Below are 18781 nucleotides of genomic sequence, written 5' to 3'. Positions count from 1 at the left end.
GTCAAATTTTGACTGCCGCTGCCATCTTCCATGCTTTGATTCAAAGCAATCGGATGATATAAACTACAGTCATTTGGCAAGATCACCTGACTTGGAGCAGATGTATTTGACTGAGATCTAAGACACGTCTTTTTTTTTTACTTGATCTGACACCGTCATCGGATATTTGACACCTTAATGTCAGCTGACAATATTTCAGAGAAGTTGCTCAAATATCTGAGCTTGATGTTCAAGATGTTTTTTAATTGCTTAGACATGTTGCTCGATTGTCTCTGTCACTCAATGCTGTATACAGATACAAAGAGAGAACAACGTACGCATGTTACCAGGAGATCAAAGTAGAAACATTTAAATAAAACATTATATAATGAGAGACAATACGATATTAATAATTGCATAGGACCTTTATGGTCAATATTATATGTGTAATTGAGAAAGAAAATGTTCAATGTTCCCCCCAAAAAACAGCAAAATCATTACATGCTTACAAAACCTCTAAATTGTATAATATCACATGTTCACTACAGCTTTCTGAAGTCTTGACTATCTTTTTGTTTGGATAAATGAGTTTTAGTTTTGTACCTGCCATCAATTCCTCTATGGTTATATGCTCAGTGAACAAGAGTTTACACCTGTCAGATTAGATAAACTACACCCAGAGAATTCTTATCAACTTGTACAGTGAGTTAAGTGCTTGTATTATTACTGCACCTAATTATATCCTCTGTTCCCTCTGTGGTCTTTATGGAATACAGATTCAAGTCTTACAAGGAGATTAATATACAGCAGGGGAGGCTAGTGGAGGTAGAAATCAGAAGACGGGCTTGTGGTAATGCATGGAATGGAATATGGAATCGTATCAAAAACGTGTGTTTGTTACCATTCCTCATTCCGTTCCATGCATTACAATGAGCCTGTCCTCCGATGTCTACCTCCACCAGCCTCCCTTGGTGTACAGGGAAAGTATGAGCGTGTGGTTTTCCTTCGGCAACAGCACAATACAAATTAATATACCTGATTAATATTTTACATGATATGTGTTATTAATATCCATGCATAGTCAAGTCAACAAAGTCCAGTTATGAAATAACAATAAAACAACAATGTTAACAAACAAGCAAATCCATTGTTCAACAAGATTATTTTTTTTCCTGATAACACATAAATAAATTATGAACAGGCTCAATACTGAAGTCAACTTTAAAGTTTAAATAGAACTCATCTCTTCCATCTGATACAGGAGATGTTCACCATAATAAAGATAATAGTGGCTACTTGAGTTGTTCTCAAGCAGTGCTGTGCACTGCTGACATCTGCAGTACATGATTTTATAACTCTAATAGTGCAGCTAACAATTCTCTTTAAACATAATACTCTGTCAGATATGATGTTATGTAATCAATTATTTTTCATTGAGAAGGAAATTCCTATTTCTGTCTTTTTTCTAATGTGTCTCTTCTGGCGGCTTGAAGAAGGCACAACTGAAGTGGCACTCACTTGACTTGGTGTCTTCCTTCTCTTATTTTATCCCTAATAAACAGGTCTTCGGTCAACGCTCTTTATTAGACTAATGTTCCTGTTATTTTTTCCACAAATTTGGGCCCGACAGGGCCTTCCACTGTTACCTACTGTCTTCTCTCTCTGCTCCCACCTGCGACCTCCATCCATCAGACAATAACTTCCTCAATAACACCCTCTCATGTTTTCTCACATCCCTCTGCCCATTATCCTCCCCAGATACTGTACATTTTCCTTCTTCCCTCTTCCTCACTCTCACACACACACACACACACACACACACACACAGTCACACAGTCACACAACCCTATGTCTGTCTTACCTCCTTGCAGGGTCTGCTGTGCCAGCCACAGGACCAGTGAGGTCTGAAGGAGCGCTCGTACCAGCATGATGGAAGATACCTGGTCCGGGAGAGAGGAAGACAGACACACAGACAAGGAGAGAGGTGAGACTGGCCGACTGGACAGGGGCACAGCACAACTAGACAGCCCCAGTGTTTGACCACGTCTTTTATATGATTCTCACTCTGACACACACCCCCTGACCAGCCCTGCCCTCTACCCTGCAACTGGGCGTCACCGCACCCAAGCACCTGCCCCAACACCCTCCTTTCTCTGGGCAAGGCCAGGCAGACAGCCACACACACAAACACACACACACACACACACACCAGGCAGGTGATCAAGGGGCGGGCTGTCTGTGCCGGGATATTAACACTGCAATGTGATGTGTGTGAGTGATGAGAATTCCCTGTCCAAAACGACATACTACACTTTGCCTTAGTCCCTCCACAGTTCTCCCCTGTATTCAACCAGCCCACCCTCCCCCCTCCCCTCCTCCCCCTTTCTCCTCCACTCACATCCTGACCATTAGTAATCCTGACCATTAGTAATCCTGACCATTAGTGCCCCTTTCTTGCTAGATGACCCCTCCAGGTCCTCATCTTGCCCCCCCCCCCCACCCCACCCTAGCCTCAGAGCCACACGGTCACGCCAGTACTGCATTAGGTCACAGTGGCATAGATGGAGACATAGATGGACACAGACAGACAAAGAGAAAGAAAAAAGAGACTGAAGGAGACTGAGGGCTGGAAAGGAAATTCTTGTCAGAGGGAAAAGCGATGAAGATGCTTCCCTGAGCAAACACACTCAGTGTGTCTTGTCTGACGTCTTCACCACTTACTGCGCTGTTTACAGAGAGAAGGCTGGGGATGAGGGGGGAAGGATACACACCATAGACACACACACACACACACACAAACACACACACACTTGCATGCACGCACGCACATACACGGCGTGCGCACGTACTGTATACACACACACCGACACACGCACACACACACACACAGACACACACACACACTTTGAGCACACCACACACATTTGCAGAACATATACACACTCATACACAACAACACACAATCCCTATACTCAGAAATCCACTGACAGGTCTGAAATGGATGGAGAAGTCATGGCAGACTGAGAGAAAACTGTTAAAGGAGCTTTCACAGGTGGAACCAACTGAACTTGCTCTTTGTGTTCCAAACAAAACCACAGGGTTCAAGTGATAATTAATGAAGGTCTTGTTTTTGCTAAACAGGCGTGACGTTATGCCTCCTAAAAAATAAGAGAGGGAAAAGAATGAGAACAAGCAAACAGAATGTCCAACATTTACACAAACAACCCTGGGGAGAAAAAAAAGCACTGTAAATTGGCGGATAAATATGACGTCATTTCATAGAGTAGTTTCTCTGCCAAGTACTGTACGACTGAGTGAAAAACACACTAGTATAAATGTTTAATATGGTCAACCAGTTTGAAATATTCCTCATAGCCGCCTCCCCTATTAAAACCCTTATTTTGAGGATATTTCCATGATTTTTCTAAAGTGGCCCGTTATGATCATGTTCCTTCAAAATAGCCTGTCTAAACTCATTGGGCTCTTTGTAACAACAACTGCTGTTCGTTTTTCAGCTAAGCCCATAAAAAAGAGGCATTGGACCATAACACTGTGGTCCCTTATTTGAGATTCATCCATCGACTCCCACAGGATCCACTGTCTGCTTCACTTCCTGCAGGATGAGTGCTGCTGCCAATATGACCACCTGTTCACTTAAACCACCAAGAGAGTAGAATACAATGAAATCAAAATGACACAATATTGCGATGTACTGACACCCAAACTGTGTGCTCAGTGCCCGATTTAGTCAACAACACAGTATCTAAAAGACATTGTCTTTTATTGTGGTGCTGAGAATCAAAAACAGGTCTTCGTCATAACTCATCCGCGTTTCACCTCAGAACGGTTTTTTTTGTCACGTCCACTTTTTTCAAGACAATAACCAAGACTACTTCTACTGTGTGCTCATTGGACAATGAATGACAACAGAATGCATTGATGAGAAGATTATTTTCAGAGAGAAGAAAGAGGTAGAGGGAGAAAGAGAGAGGTGGAACAGACAGTGTTGGCTCATTGACTCAGAGGAAGTGAGAACAGGGGCTGCAATGTGTGGACAGACATCTGGACAGCAATGTCTGTGTGGTCAGTAAAACTAAAAACACTTTGCCTCACTGAACATACAAATGAGACTGGAACAGAGACAGAAAAAACACTAAATACTATTGAGTCTTCATATTCTGTCAGGTGGCAGCTGAACAGGTAGGCCTGGTTCTATCTGCTAAAACGATCTCTGGCCACACGCAGTGTAGATGACCTCTGTAGAAGGCACAGGTTCCTCACACACAGACACACACACAGACACACACACACACACACACACACACACACACACACACACACACACACACACACACACACACACACACACACACAGAGATACTGTCAGAGACAGGGTGTCCCAAGGCACACCGACAGTGTGGCAGTGTGGCAAAGATAAATAATCACCAGCAAATTCCTTCTCTCTGAAAGTCCCCCATGCCCAACTGCTGTGTGTGTGTGTGTGTGTGTGTGTGTGTGTGTGTGTGTGTGTGTGTGTGTGTGTGTGTGTGTGTGTGTGTGTGTGTGTGTGTGTGAGGAGCCTGTGCCTTCTACAGAGGCCATCTACACTGGCTGCCCCACTCCTAATAACGTAATATCCTCTTACTAACTCTTCAAATATTAATTCTGAACAAGAAACTCAGAGAAATATGTTATGGTGCTGCACTGTGACATAACATGTAGGCCCATGTCTTCAGTTGCATGTCGTAGCCTACCACCCACAGCAGTGTGTTATTGCTGGTTTCATGCTCTTCGAGTCTCACACTGTTTCAAACTCGTAAGTTGCTCTGGCCACAGCTGGGGGGGTCTCAATATTAGTGTTCAGCTCTGTGTAGCATATCCAAAATGGGGTTAGAACACAAAGAACCACAGAAAAACATGAAACACATGCTCACCTCTCTTTCTCTCTCTCTCTCTCTCTCTCTCTCTCTCTCTCAGCAGCAGGTGTAATGGGCAAAGGGTCTGGCTGAGCTAACAATAGTTTAGACTCAACAACTGTAATACATGCTCATTTCTCTCTCTCTCTCTCTCTCTCTCTCTCTATTTCTTGCTGAGCAGCAGGTGTAATGGGCAGGACAAATGATCCGGCTGAGCTAACAATAGTTACGACTCAAGGGGTGGTGGGGGGTGTATGATGTCAGATCTGTTTACAATAAAGCACTGCTCCGGTCTGCAAACTACAGGCTAAATTATGCTGTAACATGTCTGATACCCACTCGCTGATGGACAACTCAAACAGTCACCAGCTGCAGGGCAAATCAATAGCTGCATTAGTAATGAATACAGAAGAAGCCTTAACAACAGTAAAAGCATGGAGACATGCTGTGGAAGCTATGGTCTCAATACAAACAGAAGTCACACAACTAGGGTCGTCAAGAACACACAAGGCTCATCATGGACAGAGGTTGGTCAGAAGGAATGGACTGCAGTCAGGTAATCAGAATAGGAAGAGTCTCTATGAAACTGGTCATTTTGTCCTAGCTCAGCAGGGACACACCTGATTAAGCTAATCATGGTCTTGAAGATCAGTTGATTAGTTCAGTCAGGTGTGATAGCACTAGGTTGGGACAATCTGTGGCTAATTTGAACCCACTGCGGCTCTCCAGGACCAGGATTGAGTATTACTGCTCTATGATAAAACCATCATATTTTCATCTAACAGGAGCTCCACCATTACCCAGAATGACCTCTCCTCTGAGGACACTGAGGGTTGGGCTGTTTGAACAGTTCTATGGAATCCTGATTGATGAAAGAGAGTGAAAGAGAGGGAGACGGCCACATACAGACAGGACGGCCTGCCAACATCCCTGTTGCTCTGGCCAACATCCCAGTGAGAGAGAATGGCCAAGAGTGTGGCCCAGTCCAGAGATGTACAATGTCCTGCCCCATAGGTCAGGCAAGAAGCAATGGTGAGGTCCATTAACACTGGACCATCAGTAGAACGATTACTGAGGCTCACTGAACCCGCTGGCATATTGAGACAATCAATCTTACAGTAATGGGTTGTTATCCAAAGATCATCTAATGATTAATGACACTTCTTAGCCTCTGCACAGCCATTATTCCCTGTTCAAATGTGGTAGAATTCCACAACCACTGGTTGAAATAACTGAGCCCTAGCTTACTGTAGGCCTACATATTACCATTAACAATTTAAATCTAGCACACTGGTACACTTTGTACTGTGTGATTTGATGTTTTGGGACGGACGACTTTCAACTTTGCTATCGATAGCAAAACCTGTCTTGTCATCATCGCCGAAAAGGGAGCGCTGTTTTTGGGAGCGCAGAGCACTGCAATCAGGCTCGCATATGAGATCCATCATCTCGAGTTGGCGCGATTCTCTCCGTATAGTTTGACTGAGAGGTTCACTCAAATTATATTTATATGTGCGTGATTTGAAATATGTTTTGCTTAGAAGGCTCACTTTCTAAATATAATATATATATAAATAAATATATATAATTCTGCCATGGACTTGGTGTCATATTAAAGAGGAAGTTGTGGTCTTTAAAACTAAACAAACTTGTAATGGTCAATTTTCCTTTGTTTTATAGCTATACCCGTTTGTTTAGAATATGTGATAAAATGAACATTTAACTTGGAATTCTCAGTCATCTACAGCAGCATTATAGAATTCTATTGGGGGCTAGAGGGTTAAGTGCAAAATTATTTGATTTACTTGCTTCATCAGGCCACAATGAATATAATCTGATTTGCATAAGGTAAAAACAATGATCTGACAATAGACACTAAAGTGCCTTTCTATCCACAAACGCCTCCATTTCCATGTGGCCTGTTGACTCAAGAGACTGCTTATGGAAGATTCCATTGTAAAGTAATGTCAGCCCTCGCACTGTTCTCCCCCCTCCCCTCCAAGTCCCCTGCTGACTGAGTCAGACAGTGACAATATTGATGGTGGATTCTCAGTATTAAAGGTTTGTTCAAGTGTCTACAGCCAAGGTTATCCCCCAAAAAACAGACAGACAGGGTCCCTTTCAAGCATAGGCACATAAAAAGACAGAGAAGGAGAGACACACATTACATCCCTCAGACTATGCTTTTATAGTAGCTCCTTACACCCTTTTAAGTCAACTGAGCGCTTCATCCATTCCTTGTGTCTTGCATTAGAACTGAATGCAGGATTGTTAAGGGCGATGACTTATGGGCCTTTCGATAAGGAGAGCATCATTACAGCTCTGAACCCCCTGATTGATGAGGCGAGAGTCTCCTTTGATCTTCTTACCCAACATGCTGTGAGTCTGACTGTCATATAGACTGATTGTCGACAGTGAGAGCTTTTAATGTCCATTGAACTGTCTATTGAACTGTCCATTGAAATGTCCATTGAACTGTCCACTGTGTCCTGTGCTGTCCAGACCATCTATTCTACTTCTCCTCGACCTTCTCCTGAACATCCTCTAGGGTTGGGCTGGTGTCCGATAATACTGTATACCGGGGTATTTCGAAATGACTTTCAATACCGTAAGAACTACATTTCTTTTTGTTACTAAATCTGAATATTTTGGGGACTACTGTTCATATTGTAGTAATTGTAGTACTGTACTACCTACACTATCAGTGATGCTTTCAAATCACTGATTATCAGGTCATGGAAAAACGTCACCACATTTTGATGTTGTTCTGAGAGACCTAAGATCATAGTATCAAGTCTTTTCTGGCAACCAGGGTCACGTTGAAGTCTTTTCTGGCAACCACAGGAAAAAAACAGGACATGGCCACTGTAATTCAGGGCTAGATAGTCATTTTGTTTTTCAATCGATTATCAATGTTGAGGTTTTTTTTTTTTTACTAGCTACGGTGGCCACAGAGGAGAAGAAATGAAGGAAAATTGCAAGTAAAATAATAATAAACAACACAAACAATAACAAAAAATAATTTGACCTGACCACTCAGAGAAGGGAGTAAAAGAATGGCCAGACCTGTGAAAATTGTGTTAGTAACAAAAAAAAATCACTGATACCGGGCTATTACTGTATACTAGGGTATTTTGCCAAGAAGTTAATATGAAAATATATATGAAAATCTGGATATTGCCCAACCCTAACATCCTTACTCTCACCCCTTTGCATCATCATCTCCACATACCCCTCTACTGCCTGTCTCACTCGCCTGAGTATACCTGTCCTTTCCTTCTCAGCATTTATTCTCTCCTTACCTCTCTATCGCCACATCTACAGCAGTATATCTACCTTGTCTTTTCTGTTTGCAATCCCCACTTGCCTAGAATTTCACATTCAGGTGTGTCTGTACAGAGCCACTTTATCTTCCTCTTTCACAGCTTTTCCCTCTTCCTACTAAACGACAGCCAGACTAGACAGGCTAGAGAAATATTCAAAACTTTAACACTTTTAACACTATGGATGCAGGAAAAAAGCTCTTGTTGCAACTTATATAAATGTTCTATTCTATCAGATCCTGATTTGTACACTCTCAACCCGTTTGCTACACACCACACATTAGGTAAAAAGACAAATGGTCTTGTGTCATCCAAGACAATGATGCAGAAAAATGCTTGAGTTTAGTTCAGGGCCATATAAAAAAGAGACACTGCTTTTGACGGATTAGCTGTATGAGGCGCCCCAATCAAATGCTCAGTATACTATGTTTTGAAGGACCATGTTGTAATGTTTGGATATGCAACTCTGTTGCTAGTGACCATCATCAATAACTTTCAAATAACAATGGCTCTCACGTTAGGTATGTTACAGAGAACATAGATGTGACAAGTTGTCATGTTTTGCAGAAAAAGAGAAGGTGAATAAAAGGGATGGTAAATCTGACTTAATTGAGGATTGAGAAGTGGAGAGTTGAAGGACCCCTAGGAAGGGTATAGGAGTGATATGCTGGCCAGTGTGTAGTCCCACAGGAGCTGGCCTGGCCTGCTTTGACCCCTGTCCAACGAGGCACAAGAACGCTGTAACTTAGTGTCAACGCAATGGCAGCATGGCGCTTGCTGCTCAATTCATCTAAGTCTTTGTCTTGGCATTTTTAAGGCATACTGTAAAAGTGTGTGTGTGTGTGTGAGTGTGTGTGTGTGTGTGTGTGTGTGTGTGTGTGTGTGTGTGCGCGTGCATTTGTACAGTGTTGAGTCTAGAACGCTGCAGTGTGTGCCAGGTTTACATAAACAGGTGTGTGTGAGGGAATGCTGGGCCAGAAGAAGTGTGAGAGTGATTGTGAGATTGAGTTAAAACGTCTTAAAAGAGTTGTTGCTGTGTGTGTGTGTGTCTGTGTCGGTGTCGGTGTCGGTATCTGTGTCTGTATCTGTGTCTGTGTGTGCCTGTGTGCAAGTGCTTGCCTGTCCTTGGTCTTTTTGCCTTGATGAGTGTGTACACACACATACTGTAACACATGGCCTGTGCCCACAATAACACAGGCCCAGACAGCCAGACTGCCTGCCTGCATGACTGACTCACCCTAAGCCTGACAGGCTGACTTCACGCCTGGCTGTTGCTGCTGTTTGCATTGGAGCTGGAAGCGGCTCAGACAGAGACAGGAAACGCTCAACAAATAGTGTGAAAATAAAGGATTCACACTTATAAAAGGACAGCCTTGCACATAGAGGAAGCACACTCACAAAGAAAGACAGTCTTCTTTGAAATGGGTTTAGAAGACCTTTTTACCCTCAATATTATCGTACTACTAGGGAAGAAGTTCCTGTCAGGGGAGGACATGTCATATCATGGACACATTGCCCCATCTTGTGGTCATTAAAAACAGTACGCCTATTCTGTTCAAATTATTATGAGGCTTGTGCAAAATGTGGAGCACATATGGGTTTTTTACTTTTGACCGTTATATTTGGGATGTCCCTATAACGTGATTCTCAATTACTTCTGCTATTTCATGGTTATATGATACACCCTACAATAAAATGGTGAAATTAGAACAATATAAGTTCACAGGCCTATAGAGAGAGGGAGAGAGAGAAGCATGTGAGGAGGGGGTGGGACAGAGAGGAGGAGTGATATCAATGTTACCCTGTGACACATAGTGGGAGCTATTTCTGACCTGTATGAAGTTCAGCTGGACGAAATTCAAGACAGACTTCAGTAAATTAGGGACGCGGGTCAGCTCCGTGATGATTAGCAGACGCACCTCTCAGTCATACTGAACTTCCCATATGGTGTCATGCCAGTGCTCAATAGAAAGAAAAATACCTACGTATTTACCAACAGAACGGAAAAGAGACACATTTTAATTCCTAATAATATATATACAGTTTTTTTTGGTACTATGTCACTATTAACTGTTGAAAGAAAAGACGAAATAGGCCTACATTTCACTCAGAAAACGGCATGCTTTGGTGAGTTTTTCCCGCCAATTACTCATGCTTCATGTTAATCAACTTCAATGACGCAGAAGGCCCTCTCAACGTGTAGCAGTGAGGCAATGTGCATTTTTATCTGATTTCAATGTATGGTAATAAAACATGTTGATCAGTTATTCATTCAAATGATATACAACTTTCAATTTCAAATGATGAAATAGTACACTTTAGTCTACTTTCATGTTTGATCACTTCATTGGCAGTCTGCAGATAGAGGATACAATTGTTGAACTCAACCTCAAACACACACATACACACTTGCATTGCCTTACATGTAAACAAAACATCACAAAAATAACCCCCTTTTCCCCTTCTTCCTAATGTTCTCTATCTCCTCATCACAGGTCTGCCAGCCTTTGCACTTGACCAAATATAAACTTCATGTTTCTTGGCAGACTGACAGATTGCAATGGGGAGGAGTCTCCCAGTTCAGTTCAGCTCAGGACAGACTGAAGGACAAACAGCCATAAAGGTGGAGAAAGAGAAAGTTAGAGAAACAAAGGACTATTACACATTTAAAGGAGACTAAAATACACTATTAACTGTACAGTAAGTATTTATATATATTTTGTTTGTTTTTTAATCCTCTCCTTTGAGATCACAAATAACAGGCCTCAGGCATAATTCCTGTGTTTTTGCTCTTGCTTTTCTTTTTATATGAAATCCCCCAATATTTATTAAGATATGTTTGACCTGATCTGAATTGGATTTGTCATTTACTGTCAGTGAATATGTATTTTAAGTAATTCTCATGGAGGTGACTGCACTTGTCTTTCAAAGTTATTGAACAACATATGTGACGTTGTTAAAACACACACACACACACACACACACACACACACACACTTCCCCTGTCAATATCTGAGAGTTCTTTCTGTTTGTAGAGAGATGTCTCCTACTGCGATGGCGGCCCGACGGGTGTTTGCTGCTGCATCACACACAAGCCATGACGGAGGATGTCAGTGAGAACTTAATTTCTATCTCATTGTTTCTCTCACTATCTCTGCCTTACAGCCTGTGCTTACCATTTGTATATAGTTGGAGTTTTGGGTTTAATATTAACTGAGGTGTGTAGAGAGTTGGCAGCTTTCCTCCACATTCATGTCATGTTTGTCCTGGGCTGCACTGTAATACCAGCCAAGTTAAATGCGTTATCAATGTCTGTCTTGCTATCATTGTGGTGCTTTTGCCCTGCTGTTTTGATGTCAGTGCAAGAGACAAGGAACCACGTATTGTCTCGGGGGTCAGGTATTAACAAACAGTCTAGTCTGATCTACTGTACCTTCACCTTGTGTTTCAACTCCACAGCAAAGACCTGGAAGATCCTTTCATTTGTGTTGGCCTTACCTGGTGTGGCAGTTTGCAACGCAAATGCCTACATGAAGATGCAGGCGCACAATCATGAAAATCCTGAGTTTGTGCCCTACCCACACCTGCGCATCCGCACCAAGGTGAGACAGAAGGCGGAATCAGCCCCTCATGCACTTGTGGAGATCTGAGATTAATGCATTATGGTAATTAGCTATACTATCTCTTATAATAAGGTCTCTTATAGGCCAAATTGAGATTTCGCCATATTGCTTTCACCTGTCCAGTCCTCTTAGGTCCCCACAAGTGCATAGGAGGTAGGGGTAAATGGTTGATTTGGGTTTGGGAATTTGGTTTATCATTTAATGGGGAAACAAATAACAAAGCAACATCCTGTGAGTGGGCATTGGGAGTAGTTGATGTGGTACACCCCAAATCCACCACTCTCCCTATATTTAAATGCTATTCCTGTATTTGAGTGTTGCATTGATAGAGCTACAAGATTAAATAACTGTCTATGTCTATGAATGTGAGCTACCTTATCCAATCTATCTCAAATACAAAATCATTGAATATCTCTCTCTCTATCAGAAATGGCCCTGGGGTGATGGAAACCACTCTCTCTTCCACAACGCTCACACTAATGCTCTCCCTGAAGGCTATGAGGGAGGTCACCACTGAGAGGAGCACTCCTGAGTGTCCATGCTGAGCTGCGTTCCTAATACTGACCGCTTTAAACGGAATAGCTAATCTGCATTGCATCTGGCTTAAGGATGCTGCCCCAGTGGCCAATCTGCACCTCCACTGTGTGTGGGTCAGATAGAAATAAACCTATACTTTCTCCTGTATGAGACTGAGTGGTATTTGTTGTGTTTACCTTACACTATATTGTAAATATATATAAATACGAAGAATGGTTAAAATGTGAAGAAATTAAAACACAAAGACATGATGTTTAAGCAGATTTATTGAGGACCCTGATGGTACATGAGAGAGAAATCTAATCTTATCTGTGGTCTTAACCTCAGCTACTAGCTCAAATCGCTATAGTTACAACATTTACAAAATGACACCCGGTCCAACCCTGATTACTCCAGTCATCCAAGCCAATGCATGACATTTAATTTACTGTATCTACATTTGTCAAAGGAAAATAATAAAACGTAAACAATACATAACAAATGGCGTTAGCATATTACATGAAGCTCATATCAATAAATTATAATACAAATTATGTTACAGATAGATTTTCTAATTATACTTCAATATCCCTTTACATGGCAGCTAAGCTCATAAAATCTAAATATAAATGAACTATTTCTGAATTACAAAAATAAAACAAATGCCAATTACTTTGTAAACATCAATGCTGACATTAAAGCTATGCATTTGAAAAGAAAAACTATTCTATTTACCAGGTAATCATCTTGGAAAAGCCTACATTCTATATTCCTCACTATTTTGAAAATTAGATGACATTCTAACCCATTATTTCATATTTCTCCATACCACTGTCCTCAACCCCCCCCCTCCGCCAGCTCAGCTCAGTTCAGAGCCATGGTGGCCATGCTCACTAAGTCACGTTTCAGAGACTCTGTACAGTCTGCCTCCCTGGCCAGTCTTCGCAGGCAGTCGGCAGAGGAAGAGAAAAGCTGTGGGGACTCCTGAGAACCCAGCAGTAAAGACAGACAGGCCCGGCCCAGACCAGGGTAGCTGTAACGCTGGGAGAAGCAATACACCTGGGGTAGGAGAGCACCAAGAGCCCATCCTCCAGGGCCAGCTTCTGAGGAAGAGTCCTGGGTGGGTTTTGAATCCGAATCCACAACCTGCTGTGTGTTTGAGCCACTCTGCTGTTTAGAGTGTTTTCTGGAGCGCTTTGAGGCCGACTGTGATTCCCTGATTCCCGTTTTAGACACAGAATGTGGTCCTGAAACTGATCCGACGCATGAGATTGTCTCCATGTTTGAGGTTGCATTTGTTGCCTTCTTGCCCTTCTGGCCTGGTCCAGTGGCAGGATTTGCTTTACTCTCTCTTTGGTGACAGGATTTGAGTCCAGGACCGTGAAGTGTCTCAGACTGTCCTACTGTGTGGGCCTGAGAAACTGTGTGTGTGTCTTTCTGTGCCTTAGAACCACTCAACTCTAATCCAGATGTACGGCTTGCCAGACTCTCATCAGCAGACTCTCCCTCTGATCCATCATGCTGGTTTATGTTAGAGGTAGGCTTTTTTCCAGTGTGTTTCTCAGTGTGAAAAGATGCAGTTCGACCAGCAGACTTTGTAGAGCAGGACAGGAGTAGACACACACATAGATCCTCCACCTCCTTCTGCAGCTTGGTCACCAAAAACCTGCAAGCCCCTATCATCATCTCTGCCATAGGTGTCTTCTGGAAACCCTGGGTCTCCACCACTGAGTGTTCTTCTGCTCCCTCTGTACAGATAACCAGTCCTTCAGAGGCCAAAGATCCCAAAACCTGACATTGTCCTCTGCCTCCTATCCCTGTCTCACACTCCTGGTCCATTGCATTCTTTAAGTCCTTGCTCAGGCGACAACCATGCAGGTAGTGCAGCACTGGTAGCAGCATACCACTGCTGACGTCCCTAATAGGAATGGCCTCCCCTGTTCTGCCCTGTGCCTCTCCAAAGCCACCCCTCAACAAGGCCCTGAAGTACTCAGACCCCACCTCATCTGAGCCCTCCGCCCCAGCCACTGCCTCCCTGTTGGCTAAAATCTGGGTCCCATCATCCAGCAAGAAGAGGAGGTCAAAGGTCGAGTCATGGTAACGGCATAGGTTCTCTAGGCGAGGCTTCTTCAAGAAAGGGGGAGAATCTTTAATGGCTTCACACACTGATGGGGTTTTCATGGGACTGAGTGCCGCGGGTCTTTTTTTGTCCAATTCTGCTTTGGGACCACCCACCAGACTGGAGAGGCATCCGATCAGGAGGGAGAAGTAGAGAGAGTGGAGCTGGGGGGTGGAGACTTGTTGTGGTGAGTTGAGACAGTCTGAGAGCAATCTTCGACACTCACAGGTGTGATGGTCTTCCTCTTCACCATCCTCATGACAACTGAGGGGCTCCAGAGCCAAGAGTAGGCCGCCGTTGTCCAGTAGAAGTTTCTTCAGGAGAACCTTGTTACTGAAAGGGAACAAAACATAATGTTAAGGATTTTAGTGAACACACAACAAAGTACTACACACATCAGTAGAATGTTTCTAATTTCAATAACTACACACAAAAACCTCACAAGATATGCAACATACCATCACAGAGCACAAACTCATCAGTAGATGATAAATGTATGTATTTATGATGTAACACTATACCTATTCATAAGTGGTAGAGAGAGAGCGCAGTTCAGCTTGTCGGACTCCGAACCAGACAGCATCACATGGGACAGGACTCCAGAGCCAAATCCAGACTCACACTGAACACGCAGATTACTGAGGAGAGCAAGACCTGTAGAAACATAGTTTCTAATTATAACTCAATCAACCAAACATAAACAGAAATATATGGCAGAACAACAATAAAACTTACCAAGCTGTTTCACTTTGGTTTTGACTCTGTCAGTCTGCTTCATTCCCCCTCTCTTGATCTCTTGCTCTCCCCCTCTCTGGCAGAGGTGGTGCCGGATCAGTGCCACAGACCCAGTCCTGACAAGAGCCTGCAGGCAATTTGGGTTGCAGCTTAGCCGGCACAACATGCGAAAGCATCTGCCGCTGGGGTCCTGATGGTGAGTGAGGTAGAACAGCAGTCCAGAGATGATGCTGGAGTTAATTAGGGCAGCACTGGGGTCAGTAGCGTGAGAGAAGCGTGAGAGCAGAAGCAGAATGGGAGACTCTGGAGCCCAGGGTTCTGGGTGGTAGGGGTGGTGGTATGCCTGGGATCGTGACAACGTGGGAGGGGTGTCAAGAAGGACCATACTTGTGCGGGCAGCTGGCTGAACACGGGGTCGTTTCCTTGGAGGGGAGGTGAACTTGGATGGGGAGACAGGGGAGACAGGGGTGAGGGGTGGCTTAGTGGGAGAAGGGAGAGACGGGGGAGAGGAGATGAGCAGGACTTGGGGGGTGGAAACAGAGGAAGGCTGAGGGGTGCTGGGAGGCGGATCTGTGTTTTTAGAGGGAGATGACATGTGGACCTGAGCTGGGGGGCTCATTGAGGTAGAGGGAGCAGGCAAATGCTGACGGCCAGGTTTAGATGGGGCCAGGGGAGTGGTGAAAGAGAAAGGTTGGGTAGGGGAGGAGCATTTTAATGGGGAAAGACCATCAGAGGAAGGGGTTAGGGGAGAGGAGGAGGAGGAGGGGATGGGAAGGTTCCCCCAGTCTCCCTCCACGCCCCCAGGGGAGTCAAGAAGATCCCCCTCAGGCGAGATCAAACCCTCAGATACCAGCCAAGACCTGGAGAATCAGGAAAGAGGTCAGATGACTGAAAAAAAAGAATAACAACAACAATAATAATTTAAACATCATTCTTCCAAGACCTAATAGGAAAGGAGAATGTTCACTTACCTCAGGCTAAGAAAGCTGGATGACCCAGGACCCTGCTCCTTCCCCCCTTCCTCTTTCCTGCTCCCCTCGAGGGACGGGAAGTCGAATGAATCGAAGCATGATGTGGACAGAAGCTCTGAAGTAGACATGGTAGAGGTGAGGTTTACATCCATCTTCCCAGCAGATAGCTCTTCGCCTTTAGTAAGCTCAACTAATCGAGCAACTAGCAGAGGTACTAGTCCCAACTCTTGCAATTGTTCCAGGGCACTTTCATCATAGACAAAGTCAACACAGGCCAAAATGGCCAATCTGGCAAGGGGGTGGCTCAGGTGGGCCCCCAAAAAGCCAATCAGCACCTCCAAACCACTGCTCTCTTTCACCTTGGCACGGTTTACTGCCTCCTTGCAGCACAAGCAGAGCGCCTTGAGGTACACTCCAGACTTCAGAGGGTCCTTCTTGACCTCCTCTGTAAATTTCTGTATGACCCCCAGTGAACCCACCAGAGGACGCAGGCAGCCTTGGGAGCATAAGTTAGCCAGGGTTTTCAATGCTAGTTCCTCTAAAGGTTTGCCTGCCTCTCCCAATGCCATGACCCCGAGCTGAGCAAGAACCCCAGAACGGGACACCTCTCTGGCACATTCTACCCCACAGCCTCTGGTAAGCTCGTGGAGGGTCCTAAGAGCTGCCCGCCTCAGTCCAAGAGGGTATTCTGGAGCAATGAGCGGGGCAAGAGCATCCAGAGTGCCCTGAGTGAGCAGCAAGAGGCGGTTGGAGGGCGTGTCTGACAGGTAGAGGAGGGCACGGGCTGCCGACTGAGCACACTCTATTTTTGGAGAGGCGGCTTCAGAAGAGTCAACAGAGGGAGAGGATGGGGCAGAAGACAGAGACACACAGAGGAGGAGAAGCGGAACACCACCTGGGTCAAAGAGAAAGGTAATTTAGTGTTAAATGTTACATATTTAAAAAGGCAAAGAAACTGAGAGAAGCACAAGCACAGAAAGCTGTGTTGATAGACACACCAGCAGTGATTCTCAGACATACCAGCAGAGTGGATGAGTGTTGAACTCTCTGGGTCCATGGCCAAGTTTCCCAAGGCACGAGCAGCTCTGTTCTGAACTGTCTCCATGGCTACATTCCTCTTCAGAATATCCACTGTTAAAAGCAGAAAAACTATTCATTGTCATTGTTCATAAAATAAAAATAATAAAAATGCATAATTTCAGGGACAGTGACTTACCCATAATAGATATTCCACCGAGCTTACGAACCTTTGGAGGAGAGAAAAAAAATGTTGTTATGTCTAACACATGCAATTTAAATTCAAAAAATGTTTAACCCTAATTTGTCCTCCACCTATCGTTAAAACTCACCTCAACTCGTGTCGATCTCTCAGTGCAGCAGTTGGCCAGGATACTTAGAGCCAGGTCCAGGGTCTTCCTAGAACACTCAGGGTGTTTGAGCAAGTTCAGGAGGGGCTGTGTCCCACCCTGTGTTCTGAATAGGGCAATCCCAGCAGTGCCTCCTTTGATGTGCTGTGTACGGATGGCCACTAGTGCTCGCCACTGCCCAGCTTTAGCTCTCTTCTCCATCTCTCTGCCCCCACCTGTGTCCGGCCCTGTGTAGCCTTTCCTCTGGTCCTCGGATACCACTCCAGGTTTAGAGAGCTGAGAGAGGCACCACTTCAGCGAAGCCTCTGGGGAGGATGAGGACACTTCTCTAGAGGTGCCCGCCCCTGTCGCATGTTTCCGGCTTCCTTGTACTGGCAATGAAGCCATGGTGCCACTTAGACTCTACCACACCCACTCCTCTGATTATCCTAACTAACTAGTCACTTCAGACAGATTGTGATGACATGGAGGTTGAGAGGGGGACTGGGAGCATACGTGGGGATAGTTACTGTTGTATTTAACAACTTCCTCATATGTTGCATAAATATCAAATATTGCAAACAAATGGTGAGACATCTCCACTAATGCATTTTCTTAACTGCAACGTTCCAAAGTTAATACACAATTATGGAATTCAACAAAAGACTACAGATACCGGCATCACAAGTGGAAAAATTACCATCTGACCCCACCTCTCAGCAAAGCTGCTGGGAGTTGAAGTTCGTCTACCTTCGGTCCACTCCCTAAAAAAGGCCTACGTATGCGAGAAGGCCAAACAAACAAACCGGTTCTTTATGGTGGGAATACAATGGCCCATTCTATATTTCAAGCATACATCTAAAGAATTATACGGTTTTGTCTAGAATTCATAATTTCGACCGGCCTAATTATTTTGTATCAAACTAAAAACAATCGGTGTGGCTAGCCGCTAACGCCATCTTTAGCTGAACGACAAACAGGGGGGCGGTGGCGAAAAGGAGGGAGGGATATGTGTAAGGGTACTTTATTTAATCGTGGGTCTTGTAGTCTCCAATTGCAGCATATACGTTAGATCTCGTTCTAATGAACTACATCTCCCAAAAAAGCACTTCGCATTTCCTCATTCCTAGTCATAGCTCAAAGCATTCAGGGATTGTAGTTGATAAATAGCACAATAACGCTTCGTCCATTAGTCTCGAAGAACTAAAAACTACAATTCCCAAATTCCTCTCCGATGCAATGGATACATGCTG

The 18781-nt window shown here is 44.1% G+C and overlaps 2 protein-coding genes across 3 annotated transcripts; one reads left to right on the top strand and one right to left on the bottom strand.

Annotated features, from left to right (window-relative positions):
- The first annotated feature begins 10765 nt into the window (after positions 1-10765).
- On the top strand, positions 10766-12525 carry cox6a2 (cytochrome c oxidase subunit 6A2). Of its 2 annotated transcripts, none has more exons than XM_083677733.1 (4): positions 10766-10918; positions 11254-11327; positions 11678-11820; positions 12269-12525. In XM_083677733.1, the coding sequence occupies exons 2-4, from the start codon at positions 11258-11260 to the stop codon at positions 12356-12358; spliced, it is 303 nt and encodes a 100-aa protein (XP_083533859.1). In that variant the 5' UTR covers positions 10766-10918; positions 11254-11257; the 3' UTR covers positions 12359-12525. The 2 variants fall into 2 exon arrangements, with proteins under 2 accessions (XP_083533859.1, XP_083533860.1); XM_083677734.1 differs by having other exon boundaries at positions 10777-10918; positions 11238-11327.
- Positions 12526-12631: 106 nt separating this feature from the next.
- On the bottom strand, positions 12632-18113 carry armc5 (armadillo repeat containing 5). Its single transcript, XM_083677672.1, has 7 exons — positions 17532-18113; positions 17399-17429; positions 17203-17313; positions 16183-17077; positions 15212-16071; positions 14998-15130; positions 12632-14809 (listed from the first exon to the last, which is right to left on the bottom strand). Exons 1-7 carry the CDS (start codon positions 17934-17936, stop codon positions 13222-13224), a joined length of 4023 nt encoding a protein of 1340 aa, XP_083533798.1. The 5' UTR covers positions 17937-18113; the 3' UTR covers positions 12632-13221.
- Positions 18114-18781: the final 668 nt, after the last annotated feature.

The sequence above is a fragment of the Argentina silus genome (assembly GCF_951799395.1).
Source record: "Argentina silus genome assembly, chromosome: 9".
NCBI lineage: Eukaryota > Metazoa > Chordata > Actinopteri > Argentiniformes > Argentinidae > Argentina > Argentina silus.
The sequence above is the reverse complement of the archived record's forward strand: the minus strand, read 5'-3'. Positions and strand labels throughout refer to the sequence as shown.